Consider the following 17,282-nt stretch of genomic DNA (forward strand, 5'->3'; position numbering starts at 1 on the left):
ACTGCTTGTGGCAGGCTACATGGCATGTAGCTGGGTCTAATAGATTTTCTGATTCAAGCAACTGAACATGAATACTTTGTTTTTAATTTGGTGAAGATGGAAATCACTAGTGGACCACCTACTTATTAGAGTTGCACAGCATTAAGAATGGTAATTGTACAGATACTGTTAACACTTGATATATCTTGAAAGAACAGCTGAGCCAATCCAGGATTGGAGTTTAAAAAAATCAGAACGTTCTTGCAGTTATATTAAAATTTATCTGTCATGGTGTCCTGTAGGTGGCAATCAACTGAGCGAGGAAAAACGTTATGATTGCTCCTTTACTTTGTGCACTGACCACCCTATCTACAGATTTTTGATGAAGATGTGCAAAAACACCATTGGATGATTTCAACATTATCAGAGTCCTCTTTGGCTCATCATTTTGTCTCTCAAATACTTGATTATCTACACTTAAGGCAAAATGACCATTATGTCCACTTTAGTTTTTCTTTATCATTAATAAGAGAGCCAAAACTTATTTTCAATTACTTCCAAGAGTCTTAAATTGCCAGCAACAGAATTTTGCGGACATTTTCTGCTTTTAGCGTTGGCAATCTAGAGAGGCTGTTAAGTGTTAATTTTTATCTTTAGATTTGATTTCTCTTGAGATAAAGCCTGATGTTCATTTATATCCTGGAACTGCTGTATGCAACATTTCAGCACTACTCCATGGAACTATCTGCAAAAGCGCTCTCTATCTTTCGTTATCAAGTGGAAAGACATTCTTTGGAAAGCTATTTCTTGAATTTTGTCCCCACATCAAGACCCAACCAATTGCTTGATCCAAGCATGGGATCTTTGTGCTATATAATCTGATGCAACCCTGCCCCAGCCCCAGCACCAGCCCATATTGAGCCAATGGCTACTGTAGATTAAAGCTGCTGTCAAAAGGACTTTGTTCCTAACTCTGTTCTCTGCCAGGAGTGTTGGTGAACTTCAAGCAGTAGTAGCGGAGGCACAGCCCTGTAATTTTTTTTATTATTTTTTTTCCCCCAGTTGAATAGGCTACCTACCCTTGGGATGTGGAGTGTACCTTTTCAGAAAATGATGACTACATTATTATAAAGGTGAGTAATGCACTTTATTACAAGGAGATACAGCTTTGATGACAATATTTCTTAAACTACATTTCATAAAGTTTTTGCATGCCATGACTGACTTATACCTTTTGCATTTCTTATCATAACTATTTTTAATAGTCATTGCTTTTGGTTAACAGATCAAATGGCCTGGAAACTGTTTTATTGAGAAACCAATATGGGGTATTTTCCAACAACTGAAAAATATTTTTGTTAATGAATCAGACACCGAATTTACATCTGGTTCTGGTAGTGTTTAAAATTGTATGTAAATTGCATCTAAAACTAAAGCACTGGTTCTTTTTTCTTTCCCATTTTCTCTCTAATTCTGAACACTGACTCTCTTTGAGGGGATTTTCGTGAGCTTTCTTTGTCAACTTAGTTATTGAAGGAGAGAGGGCGAATTGTCTATTTCGACATACATGTATGCTGGATAATAATTAAGTTTGAAAATCAAGCTGATTTTCCACTTCCTCTGTGGAGAACGGGGAGATAGAACGGGAAAATAGTCCAGTCAGCATCTCAAGCCTGTCTGTCCTTCAGTTATGTGTGAGCTGTATCCTAATTTCATTGTCTACATTGGCTACTTGTCCCTTACCACCCTTAACTAGACAAGATTCTTGAGCTTAGCTTTAAAGTTGTTAATTAATTAAAATATGTGAGTAACTTCCACCATCCATTTTCTTGAAGTATTTTCCAACTTCTGGCTCAGTAGTTTTATAATTGTCCACTTGCAGAAAATATTTATTTTTCATGTATCAATTCCTTTCAAAGAATTTAAAAGAATAAGAGGAATAATGAAGTTAAATTATCACAACCCTTAAAACAATAAAAATATTTATCAGCCCATATACAAAAAAGTTAGAATGAGAATATGGTCATAATGGAATGGTCAGAAAACAAAATCAGTAACAAAAGAATGTTTATTAATTACTTTGCATCGTTACTTACTTGAAATGGAACACTTGAACACAAAATCAAAATTATATTAAAAATTAAATGTGGAATTAAATATAAGGGAAATAGTGAATAAAACAGTATAAATGCCCTTGATTGCTTGATCCACATATTCTTCTTGATCTACATATTCTCAGAATTTATGTAAGACAATCGTATAAACATTTCATACATTTACTAATTCATTAGAAAAAAGATGTACCTGAGGAGTGATGGATAACCTTGGACTGCCTGTCATAAGATGGAATAAGTCCAGGAAGTTACAGAAGATCAGTACAATGGCTTTAGTTTGTGAGGAATAGAATGTAATCACAGAGAAAAATAGTACACAGCAATACTTAACTATAAACAACAATTGATGAAGGAATAGGGTTAATAGTAATGCAGCAGTTATGATATATTTGAATTTTTAAAATAACTTGGATAAGGTATTACAAAATGAGGCTAAGAATAAATAAGCGAGTTCGGTATTCCGACTGCACATGCCCAGGTCATAGGTCACTTGCGATAAACATTCTCGGCAGCTGTGCTGCTGCATGTGTGCAGGCCTGCGTTTTGTCTGTGGTCGAGGTCGGGCCCAGGTCTCCGGTGCTGCGGGTGCTGTTGAGTTACTGCTGGGCCATCCCCGTCCACTCCCGGGTGTCCCGTCTCTGTCCGAGGCGGCTGGAGGTGTGCAGAGAGTACCTGGGCTGGTGGGGCACCGGCCCGAGGCGGTGTTGGCCCCGGGCTTGCAGCCGGCGCTGGGGGGGAGGCGCTGGCTCCAGGTCGGCTCTGCCTGTCCCGCCGGATTTGCCGGCAGTCCTGGACTGGCGGGGCGCCGGACCGGAGCGGTAGCAGCCCCGGGCTTGCAGCCGGCGTGGATGGGGGGGGGGGGGGGGGGTGCTGGCTCCGGCTCTGCTCTGGCTCCCCGGGGGCCTGTGCCCCGGTGGGCTGGGGACCGTCGGCTGCGCCTCTCGCCTTGTCCAGTGGCTGTTGGTTGGCCCTTTCAGTGCCGGCGGGGACCGAGCGCGGGGATGCACACGGGTTGCTACGGTGGCTTGGCGGGTCAGGCAACATCTCTGGGGAAGGGTCTCGACCTGAAACGTCATTAATTCCTTTTCTCCGGGGATGCTGACTGTCCCGCTGTGTTGCTGCAGCGTTTTGCGTGTGGTCCCCCCGTTGATGGCTGGGGGGGGGGGGTGGCTGCTGGGTGGGGCGGGGGGTGCGGCTGGCGGTCCCCTGCCCGTCGGAGAGCAGATTCCTCGGGAGTTGGAGCGGGGTTGGGCTGGAGTTGGTGCTTCCTCTCCTCGCTGGCTGTGGGCCTTGGGCCGCCACTGCTCCAGGCCAGTGTCCCGTCGGTCCGAGGTTGCCCCAGGCGTCACTGTTACATACCCGCTCTCCCTCTACCTGGCACCCCCGTTCCTCAGATTAAATATTTTTTTACACATAAAGTATTAATAAAGACAAGAATTTATACACAGTTTGTACAGCCTGCTCTTCATTCGCTTTTTCTTTATCGCAATCGACCTTTGCCAAATTCCATGATTCCTTGCGTTTTTTGGAATGCCAAACTCGCTTATTAGGGTTATGTATAGAGAGGGATCAAGAAAAGACACTGAATTGGTTGAAAGACAGCAAGCAGAGAACAAAGCATAACTAACGTAGAGTGTGAAAAGTGCCAAACATGGACAGTGGTAATGATCAAATATGAACTGTTCACCATTTATATTAATTATTTAAACTTTGGAATCAAAATATTTTTTTAATTTGTTGAATAAATAATTTCGGAGAGTCAACAATGAAATGGGGTACAATAAAATAACAGGAAAATATTGATATTTATGAATGGGTTTATAAATTGGCAAATTGATTTCAATGTGACATTATGGGGAATGCCATATTCTTTAATAAAGGATTAAATGCTATTTTGATAAGTAGGTTAGAGCAGTGGTTCCCAACCTTTTTTAGCTCATGGCCCCCTTGGGATCTTTTAATTTTTCTGTGCCCCCCCCCCCCCCTGACATTATTAGCAGAAAAAAAATACTTCAATATTATAATACCTTCCATAAAAATATCAGTGTATTAATTGCACATATATTCTCTTTTATTCTATTCCACAAACATCAAAAATATTTCAACTGCATAGATTTAAATTTATTAGAACTGAAATTTAGGAGGCAACAGGGTGGTAGCTCTGTGGCCCCCTTCATTGAACCTGTGGCCCCCTAAATCCCAAAATGTTTCTATGGCCCCCCTGAAATTTGCCATGGCCCCAGGTTGGGAATCACTGGGTTAGAGGACCAAAGGGAGTTGGAAGTACAAATACATAAAATGCAAAATGTTGTGATGTTGGTTACGAAGCTGTAAAACAAAAACGCTGTGTTTATTTCTGAGGAAATAGCATTGAAAAGTAGAGGAGTTCTGCTAAGCATTATGAAAACTTGATTAGTTTTCCATGGCATTCAGCATATAATTGTGGTTAGTATTTTATACAAGGGGTTTCAAGGTTGTGGACTAGGTTTAGATTTACATTACTAGAACTGTGAAGTACCTTACAGGAAATGTACAGGATTGGCCCCGTAGAAAGCAAAAGCTGAAGGATGATTTAAGAGAGATCTTTAAAATTATGAGAGAATGGAGTAGGTATGCAATGTTTTTCATTTATGAGGAAGAGGATAGCCATACATAATTAATATATAATTATCAGTACAAAAGTAAAAGTCTTCACTGAGAGGAAAATGTAAAACTCATTAATTCAGCGATGATTTAAGGAGAATGTTGATATATTTAAGCTGGAGGATTAGGCTATCACAATTTGAACAATTCAGCTGAATGGACTAATTCTGTACTATATATTCTATATAAAATGAGGAACATCATCTTCGTAGGCTTCAAAGCAATGAAAGCATTGAGGAATTGGCAGTCTGATTTTTTAAAATAATTTTTTTAATGTAATGCCCAGCGCACTGGAGACCATTTGTAGCAATATATTCTGCCGTTTATATTCCAAGTTTTAACTCCAGTAGTGACTTGGATTTTTATTAAATATCTGACTACTTTAACTTACATGATTCATGGGTGGTTAAATCACATAAAAATACGTGGCTATATCTCTGGTCCAAAATGATTGAATTTGACTGTTTAGATGTTTTTTTGCTTTATTTTAATTATCATTAAATGTAGGTAATTGAGGTCCCAATGCATATTCATGTAGGACACCATTGGTCACTTCTCAAGTTCTAGCACATACCCATTTTCCAAAGTCTTCAACCACTAAACTAGTCTACCAGAAAGGCCATTATTTTGCCTGTAATTCCATTTACATTCATTTGTCTGCCTTTTGTGTGAAATCTTTACAAAAAAATGTCTTCTGAAAATCAATACAGACAACATCCGTAGAAAAATCCCACTTCTCAAAAATATTTAAATCCTTAAACTTAAACCACTTGTTTTTTTGTCTAAATATGGCTGAGAGAAGATAATCTAGCCCACTGCTATCATTATCAACATGCTAAACCATTAGTTAAACAAATAGGTTGTTTTAAATATACGTCACTAGTTTTTTTTTGTCCAAAGAATGAGAATTAAATAACATTATTGATTTATCTTTAAAAATGTATTTATCATTCATCTGCTTGAAGTGCACCAATTCTTCCTGTTCTTAAGGATTATTCGGGGTCATGTGTGATGGCGTAAACCATGGTAAACCTATGTATAACACTTTTCAAGGGTAAAAGTTAGAGAACAAGTTCAACATTAGAAAAATGTGAGCCTCTCACATTTTATTCTAATGTGGCAACCCTAGCATTTAAACAATGAAGATTCTACTTTTGATTTTACTTTCACCACTCGTTTTACCTTTTTTGTTAAAACGGTAATTTATAAAATGTTAATGAAAAGGGGGGAAATGGTAAATGATCTGCAAGTTGGAATAAGTAGATCTGCGATAACACACGTTTCCATTATATGACATGGATAAAACAAGATAATTCATTAGTGAGACATTAGATTGACAAGCAGAAAAGAAGCTGTCTTGGATTTGAGCAGGGGGAAAGACCCGTTTCTATGTAATTTCCTTGCAGTTACCGAATACCATTGCTGCTACTTTTAACTGTGGATGGCCTTTGGAACTATCAAGCAATCATTTCTATTGACTCCTGTGCAAGGATGCTTTGTTAATACACAATGTAACATACAGCAGGGCTCGAAATTAACGGTTGCCCGGGTGCCATTGACCACTCAAAGCGCCGCCGGGCAACCTAAACACCGAGTTATTTTGCCCGGCTTGGCAACCAGATAGTGGTTTGTACCGAAAATAGACACAAAAAACTGGAGTAACTCCGCGGGTCAGGCAGCATCTCTGGAGAAAAGGAACGCGACATTTTGTGTCGGCGGTGACGGCTGTATTGCGTGTTGATGACGGCCCCCGAACCATCTCCTCCTCCCGCCCCGCGCCCGCCCTGATAGCAGCCGCTGCTTGCAAACCCGCTAACGGCGCACTTTCAAAACAAACCCTCCCGCACGCCGAGGCCGGAGGGAGGGAGGGGGGGGAGGCCTCGGCGTGCGGGAGGGTTTGTTTTGAAAGTGCGCCGTTAGCGGGTTTGCAAGCGGCGGCCGCTATCAGGAAGCAGGAGGTGATGAAGCCGCTGCTGCTGCTGTGCGGGTCCCGTCATTCGCTGCGACACTTCTGAAGCAGCTGCACCATAAATCCTATAGCTATAGGATCTTTGAGCTGCACCGCTCGGCCCCGCACCTTGCTGTTGGCTGGCGGAGGAGGGAGGCAGTGGCGAGGAGATCCCAACGGCCAAGGCAGCGGGGCGATGTTGTCCGAGGAGCGCTGACCTTCCTTCCTCCCCACCTCGCCCCCTCTTCTCTCTCTCTCTCTCTTGTACGCCCCCTCCACCCCCCCCCCCCCTTATCCTTGGACCCCCTCCTCTACATCCAGCACTGACCCCCATTCCCGCCTCTATTCAGTCCTCACTGACATCCCCTGTGCTCCCCTCCCCCCCCCCCTCCCCCAATCCATTCATCCTGCGCTGATCACCCTATCCACCTCGCATTGATTCTCCTGCCACCCCCCCCCCCCCATCCATCCTGCACTGGTTCCACAATTCACTCTGTACTTACCCCTTTCCCATCCATCCTGCACTTCTCCTCCATCCATCCTGTACTGATTCCCCATCCATCCTGTACTAATCCGCGCATTCATCCCATACTGACCCACCCTCCATTTACCCTGCGCCTTCCCCTCATTCATCCTGTAGTGATCCCCCATTCATCCTGCACAGACCCTCCGATCCACACTGTACTAACCCACCCCCCCCCCATTCATCCTGCGCTGATCTACCCCCCCCCCCCCATCCATCCTGTACTGATCCTCCCATTCAAGAAGAATGGGGGGAACAGTCTGAAGAAGGGTCTCGACCCGAAACGTTGCCTATTTCCTTCGCTCCATAGATGCTGCCTCACCCGCTAAGTTTCTCCAGCACTTTTGTCTACCCCATCCATCCCGTCCTGAACCCCCCCCGTTCAACATCACTGACATCCCCCGTGCTCTCCCTTCACAATTTTACCTACTCCAACCAACACGTACTAATTCACCTGCCTCAATCCATCCATTCTGCACCGACTGCCTTCTAACCCCCCTCCCACCCCGCCATCTATCCACCCCGCACTGATTCACACACCCCCTCCCCCCCCCCCCGACCCTATTGGCCTGGAAATGTCTTCAGAGCAACATTCACAACTATACGTACGCATATATGTTACCATGGTCCAGGTTTTTTTGACACAGGTTGATCATACGCTGAATAATTCAACCACATTTTTATTTGGAAGTGGAAAGAACTAATAGAAATTGCATTAATTGCAATGTGTAAAAAGAGTTGAGATACTGTCTTATAATTTTGCTGCGTGATATATCATGTCTTGATTGGTAAATGTTTAGTTTGTGACTTTATTTGAAGCAGAAATAATATGTGAATGCTTCATTGAATATAATTCCGACTGGTAACTACGCACTTCGTCCGAGCACATTATCGCACGCGTCATGCAAGCCATCTTAAATGACCACCTAAACTGTCATTTGGCAACCTAAAAGGCTGCCAAGGTTGCCCGGCTGGCAACAGGGAAAAAAAGTTAAGCGAGAGCCCTGTACAGCCGTATGTATTTTTAGCCAGCAGTAATAAAAATAAACATTGCTATTGAAAAGATTGTTTTGGAAAATCGATGGGGAAAAAACATTGTTCTTGTGAATCTGAAACGTTCTAATTGCTAACCTCCTTTTCCCTTATTGGCACAATTGTCCTTATGTGATTTTCTATAAAAAGTGGTTTCTTAGGAACACAACCATCACATTATGGCAGAATTACCTGCATTGACTTTTCACGTTCACAAGTTATAGTAGAATAAGGCCATTCGGCCCATCGAGTCTACTCCACCATTCAATCATGGCTAATCTCTGCCACCTAATCCCATTTATGCCTTCTCCCCATAACCCTTCACACCCATTCTAATCAAGAAATTGTCTATGTCGGCCTTAAAAATATCCACTGACTTGGCCTCCACAGCCTCTGTGGCAATGAGTTTTACAGGTTAACTACCCTCTGACTAAAGAGGTTCCTCCTCACCTTTTTAAAAGCCCTTTAATTCTGAGACTATGACCTCCCACCAGTGGAAACATCCTTTCCTCATCCACTCTATCTATACCATTCATTATTCTGTAAGTTTCAATGAGGTTCCCCCTCAACCTCAACTCCAGCGAGTAAAGGCCCAGTGGTGTCAAATGCTCATCATATGCTAACCCACTCATTCCTGGTTTTCTACTTTTCTACTTAGTAAGTTTCCAGTTAACTTACCTAGGTTAGCAATTTGAAAGTAAGCATTTCTTGATTGTATATTTTTATTTGCAGGGCTTGTCGCCTAAAGAAAAAGGCACAATATGAAGCTAATAAAGTAAAGCTGTGGGGTCTCAACACAGAATATGGTAAGACCACAGGTTTGCTTAATTTATTTTGAATTAATTGTTTGTTCTAGCTGTTGTAAGTTTAATTTTCTTCATCCTTTTAAGGTTATACTATTTATTTAATAAACATGAATTCCATTACACATATTTCTGGCCGAACAATTATGTAATGTAGTAGCATCTTTCAATTAATAACATCAAACTTCCAGTTTACTCAAATTGATATCAGTGCTGCAGAAATTGTAATATCTGTTTTTTCTTCTTAACCCACGGCAAATCTGGTGCAATACGTTTTCTCGATCTGTCACAACAAACACCTAAGATACACCAGAAAAAGACACAAGGTGCTGGAGTAACTCAGTGGGTCAGGCAGCATTCTGGAAAACATGGATTGATGATGTTTAGGGTCAGGATCCTTCTTCCAACTATTAAGCGAGTTCGGTATTCCGAAAAATGCAAGGAATCATGGGATTTGTCAAAGGTCATTCGTGATAAAGAAAAAGCAAACGAAGCGCTGGCTGTATAAACTATGTATAAATTGTTAAGTATTCTACCAATGAATTAACCTAGAATTCTGTCAACTCAATAGCGGACAGGTGTCGCTCTTTTATGAACATTAATTTGATCTTATTTCTATCTCACTTCACAAACCCACCCTCTGGAATTCCGCAGAACCTCTCCCGGCAGCATTGGAGGACATTCTCTCTCTCTCTCTCCGAGGGGGTTAACCAACAGCCACTGGATAAGGCGAGACATGCAGCTGACGGTCCCCGGCCCACCGGGGAACGTGTTAGCACTTCTTCTCCACGCTGGCTGTAAGCCTAGGGCCGCCACTGCTCCGGGCCAGTGTCCTGTCACCCCGGATATCTCCGGCCGCCCCCGGACAGGGATGAGACACTCGGGAGGTGACGGTAGTGAGACTCCGCTCACAAATCTGCCTCCTGGGGTTATGCAGGAGAGAGGTGCATGGTTCGCCCCTGTATATTAACCCTGTATAACCCGGGAGGGCAGCCCGAGTGAGCATGGCACCCATACACCCAGGCTGAGTGGGACCGGACTGTGATTCATCTGTTTGGACAGTGGGGAATAGGAGGCAGGGTGGACAGAGAGAGAGAGAGAGAGAGAGAGAGAGGTGGCGAGAGAGAGGAGGGGGGGATGGAGAGGAGGTGGAGAGAGGGAGAGGATGGAGAGAGAGGGTTCCTATCCATGCACATATCCAAATGTCTTTCAAAATATTGTTATTATACTTGCCTTAGTAACTTCCCCACCACCCTCTATGTGAAAAAAGTTGAACCTCAAGTTCTTATTAAATCTTTCCGCCTCACCTAAGCCCCCTAGTTCTTTTTGGTCCCAGCCAACTTTCCTTCCTCCCTTCAACCCCACCTGTTCCCGTGTTCACCCTCCCTGCGTCCTCCGATGACTTACCTTTACCTAGTTAGATTAATTTGGTTTACCACAGCATGGAAACAGGCCCTTCGGCCCACCAAGTCCAAGCCGATCACCCATTTGCACCCGCACATCTGAAGGAATGTGTGGGTGCAGGAAATAATGTGAAGGAAAGCAACGTTATATTGCACAGGGAGAACGTGCTAACTCCAGACAGACCCAGGTCAGGGTCGAACCCAGAGCTTGGAATTGGCCAGATTTCCACATAAGCTCACAAAATAAAACACTACCAATTGGCACATTTCATCGTAACATCATCAACATCTGCACTCCAGGGCGTTCGATACTTTGTAGTTTCTTTGTTCTGGATTGTACCAAAGATCATAGAGCGGAGCAAGATACTCCACTCTTACGTAATTCAATGCATTGAGGTGTAGTACATAACGGAGCTTAATGGCCGCCATCTTGGAATGCTCAACCCGACTTCCGTTATGCCTCTCGCAGTGTTGTAGGGGGACAATATGTGTGTGATATAGCTCATCTATCAATTCACATATTTTTGTTAATTTTCTTTCTAAATGTTTCCCCCTTGCTTAATCTATTTGTTTCTGCCCATTTCCTTCACATCCTTCCACCTCAGGGCCCCCTCCTTTGTGCAGTTCTCCTTGTATTGCTTTAACACACACAATGCACAAATTTAACATACGTTGGTTTAATATATATATTATCCTAGTATTCATATATATGAAATCCTAGTATTGTCAATAAAATATCCATGAACACATGTCAAGATATTTTTTCATTCTTTCATTCTATATTAGCGTAATAACATGTGCATACATACCTATAGGTGGAGTGCATAATAAGTTTAGTTTAGAGATACCACGTTGAAACAGGCCCTTCGGCCCACTGAACCTACACTGACTGACCATGCACACTAGTTCTAGGTTATCCCATTTCCTCATCTACTAGGGGCAATTTACAGGGCCAATTAACCTGCAAACCTCCGCATCTTTGCGATGTGGGGGGAAACTGGAGAACCAGTTTAAAATGGAAACCCACGTCGTCACAGGGAGAACACAACAGCACCCAAGATCAAGGTCGAACTGGTTCTCTCTCTTTCTCTCTTTCTCTTTCTCTTTCTTTCTCTCTCTTTCTCTCTCTCTCGCTCTCTCTTCCTGGAATCATTTGGCATTTTGCAAAGACAACTGCACCTGTAGTTCCTTCCTGTTGAAGAAGAACCCTGGCCCGAAACAACTGCTAATCCATTCTCTCCACAGATGCCACTTAGCCCGCTGAGTTCCTCCAGCACTCTGTATTTTTTATTTAACTCTGAAATTGAAGATAGACACAAAATGTTGGAGTAACTTAGCGGGACAGGCAGCATCCCTGGAGAGAAGGAATGGGTGACGTTTCGGGTAGAGACCCTTCCTCAGTCAATCACGTAATCTAACCGACGTGAGTTCAGTTCAATCTGAAGAAGAGTCTCGACCTGAAACGTCACCCATTCCTTCTCTTCAGAGTCGCTGCATGTCCCGCTGAGTTACTCCAGCATATTGTGTCTATTCACAAGTACTGTGGAATATAGACTCCGTGGAGGCATTGTATGGAATTATATAACTGGTTTGGACTGATGGTGGGATGGGAGAGGTGGAGTGTCTGCTGTCCATATGCTTTCTGTAAGAGCAGTCGATTTACTGCCATTGTTTATGTATCTCCCGTAACCTGTTTCAGTTCAGATGCTTACCAAATCACATATAAAAAACACGCATCGGGTTTTGGATTTAGATCCCAGTTACTCAAGTTTTTTCTTTGCGACATCCCTGTTTCTTTTAACAACCAGATAAAGTCTATGGCCTCCAGTTCTTAAGATTGGATTATTTTCAGATGCGCTAGTGTATTGAGGTACAGGAACATCAAAAAACATGCTTGCAGCAGCATCGCCGGCACACATAGACCACACATTAAAACATAAATTATACATAAATTGTACAAGACAGTGAAAAGAAAGGTACTGTGCAATGAAATCAAAACATTAGATCAAACAGCCCAAACTCCGGTGCAACCCATTCCCCTTAATCCCCCTGCCCGCGATGATTTTGAACCAAATCTCCTCTCAGCCTTCGCTCCTCCTAAAAGACATTCTCCAGCATTGCAACCAAAGTTCCAGGTCGCAGGGCTATTCTAAGAAATAGACACAAAATGCTGGAGCAACTCTGCCGGGACAGGCAGCATCCCCGGAGAGAAGGAATGGGTGATGTTTCGGATCCGAAACGTCACCCATTCCTCCTCTCCAGAGATGCTGCCTGTTCCGCTGAGTTACTCCAGCAATTTGCGTCTACCTTCGGTGTAAACCAGCATCAGCAGTTATTTCCTACACTGTTCTAGTAAATCTTGTCTGCGCTCTCTGCCGTGCTTTCGCGCTGTACAGTGCAGTGCCCAATATCCCAGCCTTAATGAAACCAATGTTTTAACGAAGTTCAACACAACCTCCTTGCCTTTGTACCCAGCACCTTCAGTTACAAACCCGTGCAAACCGTTGGCATTGTTGATACTGCATATCTTTTACAATTTTCCCTATCTCCCTGAGTGTATTTCGTATTGGAAAGCAGCATATAGTTGATGCGGTCCGTTAGATCAGACGAAAGCTGGTTCCGAAATTTGTTTAATTTCGTCCAATGCATTTGATAAAGGTTTTCTCTACAACTGAACCAATTTTCCAACCCTAAGGAAATCGCCGAGCGCAAAACCACCAATACCGTCATATCACAGAACCGACTCAGAGAGCTAACATATTCTTTAATAAAACAGTAATATTTTTTTGTCTGACCTCGGTTCACACCCAAAGGACCACTGGCCTTCAAGATGCACGGTAGTGTATGTATTGTGGCAGTCAATATATAATTGTTACAGTTGATGTAAATATCTATGGAACCAATTTGGATTATCATTTTGTTAATTCAACCGAAAGTTCCAAACACACGGGGTTTTATTTTATATTCAGGAAAGTCCAAAAGCGGCGAAGGAAAATAAAATATATATATATATATATATTGCAGCGACTGGACTCTCGTTATTGGCAAACCGGGGTGATACTGCTGATTGTGCATTACGGTGGAGTAAAACAAGCCTGTTTGGGGGTGCGAATCTTTGGCCGTATTTTCAACAGAAATCCGAGCATGAGGTAATCGCGAGGCAGCACATCAAGATGGTGCGACAAATTACCCATGAAGTACTACGGCTTTTTCGCCGAGTGGAGTATCTTGCTCTGCTCTATGATCTTTGGGTTGTACCCTAAGGCCTTTCTCTTCCTGTGAATAGTCCCCTCCATCTGGCATGTCATCACCTTCACCCAAACTGATATTAATGCCGAGAAATTGGCCCTCTCAGGCACGTTTGTGTCACATGCAGTTTGTGCACATTAGATTGTTACTGCTGAGATTTCTGCATGGACCAGTGGAGAAGGGAGAAATAGTGTTGCTAACTCCAGTAGCAATTTAACAGTGCTTGCAGCGCGAGAGACCTGGGTTCGATCCTGACCCTGGATGAAACGCAGGTCTGTATACACGCAGCAGCTCAGCTGCCGAGAATGTTTATCTCGAGTGTCCTATGACCTGGGCATGCGCAGTTGAAATGCCGAACTCGCTTATTGTGATTGGAAAGGTGAGAAAGCTGAGAAAACAGGTGGGGGCGGAGACAAGGCCTGGCGAATGATAGGTGAGGGGGGGGGGAAGATAACCTTTCCAATCACAATAAGCGAGTTCGGCATTTCAACTGCGCATGCCCAGGTCATAGGACACTCGAGATGAATGTAAGGGAGGAGGTGTAAGAACAGGTGTTATGGGGGATAGATCTGGGGAAGGGGTGGGTGGTTTGGGTGAGAAGGGATGAGTGAACCATGGAGTTGCAGAGGGAGTGGTCCTGATGAAAGTGGAAAGGGGGTGGGGTGGGAAGATATGACAGGTGATGGGTCATGTTGAAGGTGGTGGAAATTTCAGAGAATGTTGTTTTGGATGTGAGATTGGTGGTGTGAAAGGTAAGGACTAGGGGAACTCTTGTTCCTCTGGAGGAAAAGGGAGTGAGAGCAGAAATACAGGACACAGAGGAGACGAGGGTGAGAGATCCATCTACAACAGGGAGGAGACCACGTTTGCTAAAAAAAAGGACATCTCAGATGTCATAGAGAGAGAAACTAAGATATACCATTATTTCACTAACTGTGAAGAGCTTTGTGCAAGATTCATGATTATATATAAATAATTCAGTATTTTTGTAGGGAATCCCATGCAGGTAGTTCTGCTATAATGTAATAGTTGCATTCCTAAGGAACCTTGTGTTTCAGAAAATCATATTAGAAAAACCTCAATGGAGAAAAGAAGGTCAGGGACTATAGACTCACAATAACAAAGTTTTCTTGCGGGATTTTAAGAAACATCTTTTTAATAGTTGTAGGTTTATGTTACGTTGCTTAATAAGGTAACATTACACAGGTTTCAATAGGAGCGATTGCCTGTCAGTTCCGATAGTTACCTGTGCTGAAAGTGACAAACTGTTCTTTAGAGAAGATGGTGACTGATTACTCTGAGGAGGTTGGAATGATACTGTATATTTTCATTTACCTAGTATGGTTTTTTTGCGGGCAGTTTTTTGCGGGCTTGTCAATTTCCAAAGTAAACTTTAAGTAGTTCTCTACTTTTGGATCAAAATCATGTTCTTACCAATTCAGTCCACGCAATATAAATAATGTTAATTCATCTAATTCATCAACCACATTATATCCAATTCACTGTGGAAATGCACATCGTGGCAGAATATAAGTACACCATTTAAGGGGGAAAAAATGAAGTTCTTGCGGGGACCTTTTCATTCAATCCTAGTGATTGCTCAATGACTAGGTAGTTGATAAAACTAATATGCCCCACTACCATTCTGTTGCCCTCTGATAATAAAGTTCCTTACACAATTAGAAAATATGGAACGCTCCCCATAGCTTGGGAGACTTGTCGCTTTACCTCCCCCCCCTTGACTCCATTCAAGGACGACCCAAACAGTCCTTCCAGGTGCGGCAGAGGTTCACCTGCACCTCCTCCAACCTCATCTATTGCATCCGCTGCTCTAGATGTCAGCTGCTCTACATCGGTGAGACCAAGGGTAGGCTTGGCGATCGCTTCGCCGAACACCGCCGCTCGGTTCGCAATAACCAACCTGATCTCCTGGTGGCACAGCACTTCAACTCCCCCTCCCATTCCGAATCCAACCTTTCTGTCCTGGGTCTCCTCCATGGCAGAGTGAGGACCACCGTAAATTGGAGGAGCAGCACCTCGTATTTCGCTTGGGCAGTTTGCACCCCAGCGGTATGAAGAGTGACCTCTAATTTCAGGTAGTCCTTACTATCTCCTCCCCTTCTCAGCTGTCCCTCTGGCTCCACCTCTTCCTTTCTTCTTCCCCCCCCACCCGCACATCAGTCTGAAGAAGGGTTTCGGTCCGAAACATTGCCTATTTTCTTCGCTCCATAGATGCTGCCTCACCCGCTGAGTTTCTCCAGCATTTTTGTCTACCATGGAATAATTAATGATCAGAGGAGAAGATTAAAGGATATGCTTAAAACGTCCTTGAAAAAGTGGGATATTCTTTACTACTAGGATCCGCTGGTTAGAGTTAATATTGAGAATCTCAAGGATATGCATGGGAATTACTCCTAGGCCATGTATAAGCAAAAGAAGGATGGTTCCTCTTTGCATACCATCCACCCTCCCTTATAACTCGGCCTCTTTTAATCCATCCTTTGAAGAGCACGGTTCCCACATTGGCTTCAGTAGCCATTTAAGAACTGATAGATATGAACTCATCATCAGTCTTTTGAGACTGCCTAAGAAGGAGAAGATGACATTTATATCACAGATTTAGTTCAGTGTATACCTGCTTGATTAATAGTTCCTAACAAGCTGTGGATTTAGTTAGTTATCAGTCATATTCCCTTTGAAGCCGATGATGGATTAGTCTTGGAAATGGATACCCCCTGGAGAGAAGAAGTAAAAAACTGTTAATGTAGTCCAGAAGGTGGAATCAAATTATTTTTTTTCAACCAGGTCTATTCAATGTCATATTTGACATATTCTCAGGGCGCATGTGTCGGAAGTATGTAATCCATACGCAAGAGCAAACACAATAATTCAGCTTCATTCTCAATATGTAATTCAACTGTAAAGTACCTAGTAGTCACTTCTTCCCCCCAAAACAGCAATTTAAGAGAGAGGTTCAAAAGCGAACCAACATGGTAAACTCAGAGGCTAATCTTGCTTGCTTTGTGTATAATCATCAGGCTGAAGAAGGGTCCCAACCTGTTGCCTGACCCGCCGTGTTCTTCCATCCTTTTATTTCTCCTGCCTCTGCAGTTTCTTGTGTCTCTATGTTACAATAATGTTTACTGCATCGTCCTTGCGTGGTTTCTCCAGTTGTGTACACTGCGTTGATAAACTGATTAAGAAGAAGATTAGTTCAGTCAGGCATGAGATTTATCCGCGGATTGTGGATTTCTGCGGATTTCGAAATCCAGTTAAAAAAAAAAAAAATCTGTCCAAATCTCCACTATAAATGGCTTTCCACGAGACTGAGTCGCTGCGCCGAAATGGTTGAGTGCGTGGGAATCCGCTGAGTCGATTTTAGCATGTACGCGGGTCCGGGCCGACGTCTTTGCATGTGCATCTCTACGGCTAGCGTTCAGCTCCGCACATGTAGAGTAGCAGTTTTCCTCTGTCCCCTAGGCCTAGTGTACCGGGGTTGGGACGGGGAGCACAGAGTTCGTACACAACGTTCACACTGCATTCAAGAGTCTGTGTGTCATAGACACTACAATGTCTTTTCTTTATCTA

At 43.2% G+C, this 17,282-nt stretch overlaps 1 protein-coding gene across 2 annotated transcripts in view; it reads left to right on the plus strand.

Annotated features, from left to right (window-relative positions):
• Window positions 1-17,282, plus strand: part of crebrf (CREB3 regulatory factor) — an 80,819-nt gene that overhangs the window by 49,615 nt on the left and 13,922 nt on the right. The window contains exons 7-8 of one of the 2 annotated variants that reach the window (XR_004413460.1): window positions 1,042-1,112; window positions 8,972-9,045. Coding sequence is in view for 1 of the 2 variants with exons in the window: in XM_033029636.1 (XP_032885527.1) it covers window positions 8,972-9,045 (74 nt within the window). In the remaining variant the exon portion in view is untranslated. The remainder of the gene's footprint in view (window positions 1-1,041; window positions 1,113-8,971; window positions 9,046-17,282) is intronic. The other variant, XM_033029636.1, reaches the window with a different exon arrangement.

This window comes from Amblyraja radiata, chromosome 11, assembly GCF_010909765.2.
Source record: "Amblyraja radiata isolate CabotCenter1 chromosome 11, sAmbRad1.1.pri, whole genome shotgun sequence".
NCBI lineage: Eukaryota > Metazoa > Chordata > Chondrichthyes > Rajiformes > Rajidae > Amblyraja > Amblyraja radiata.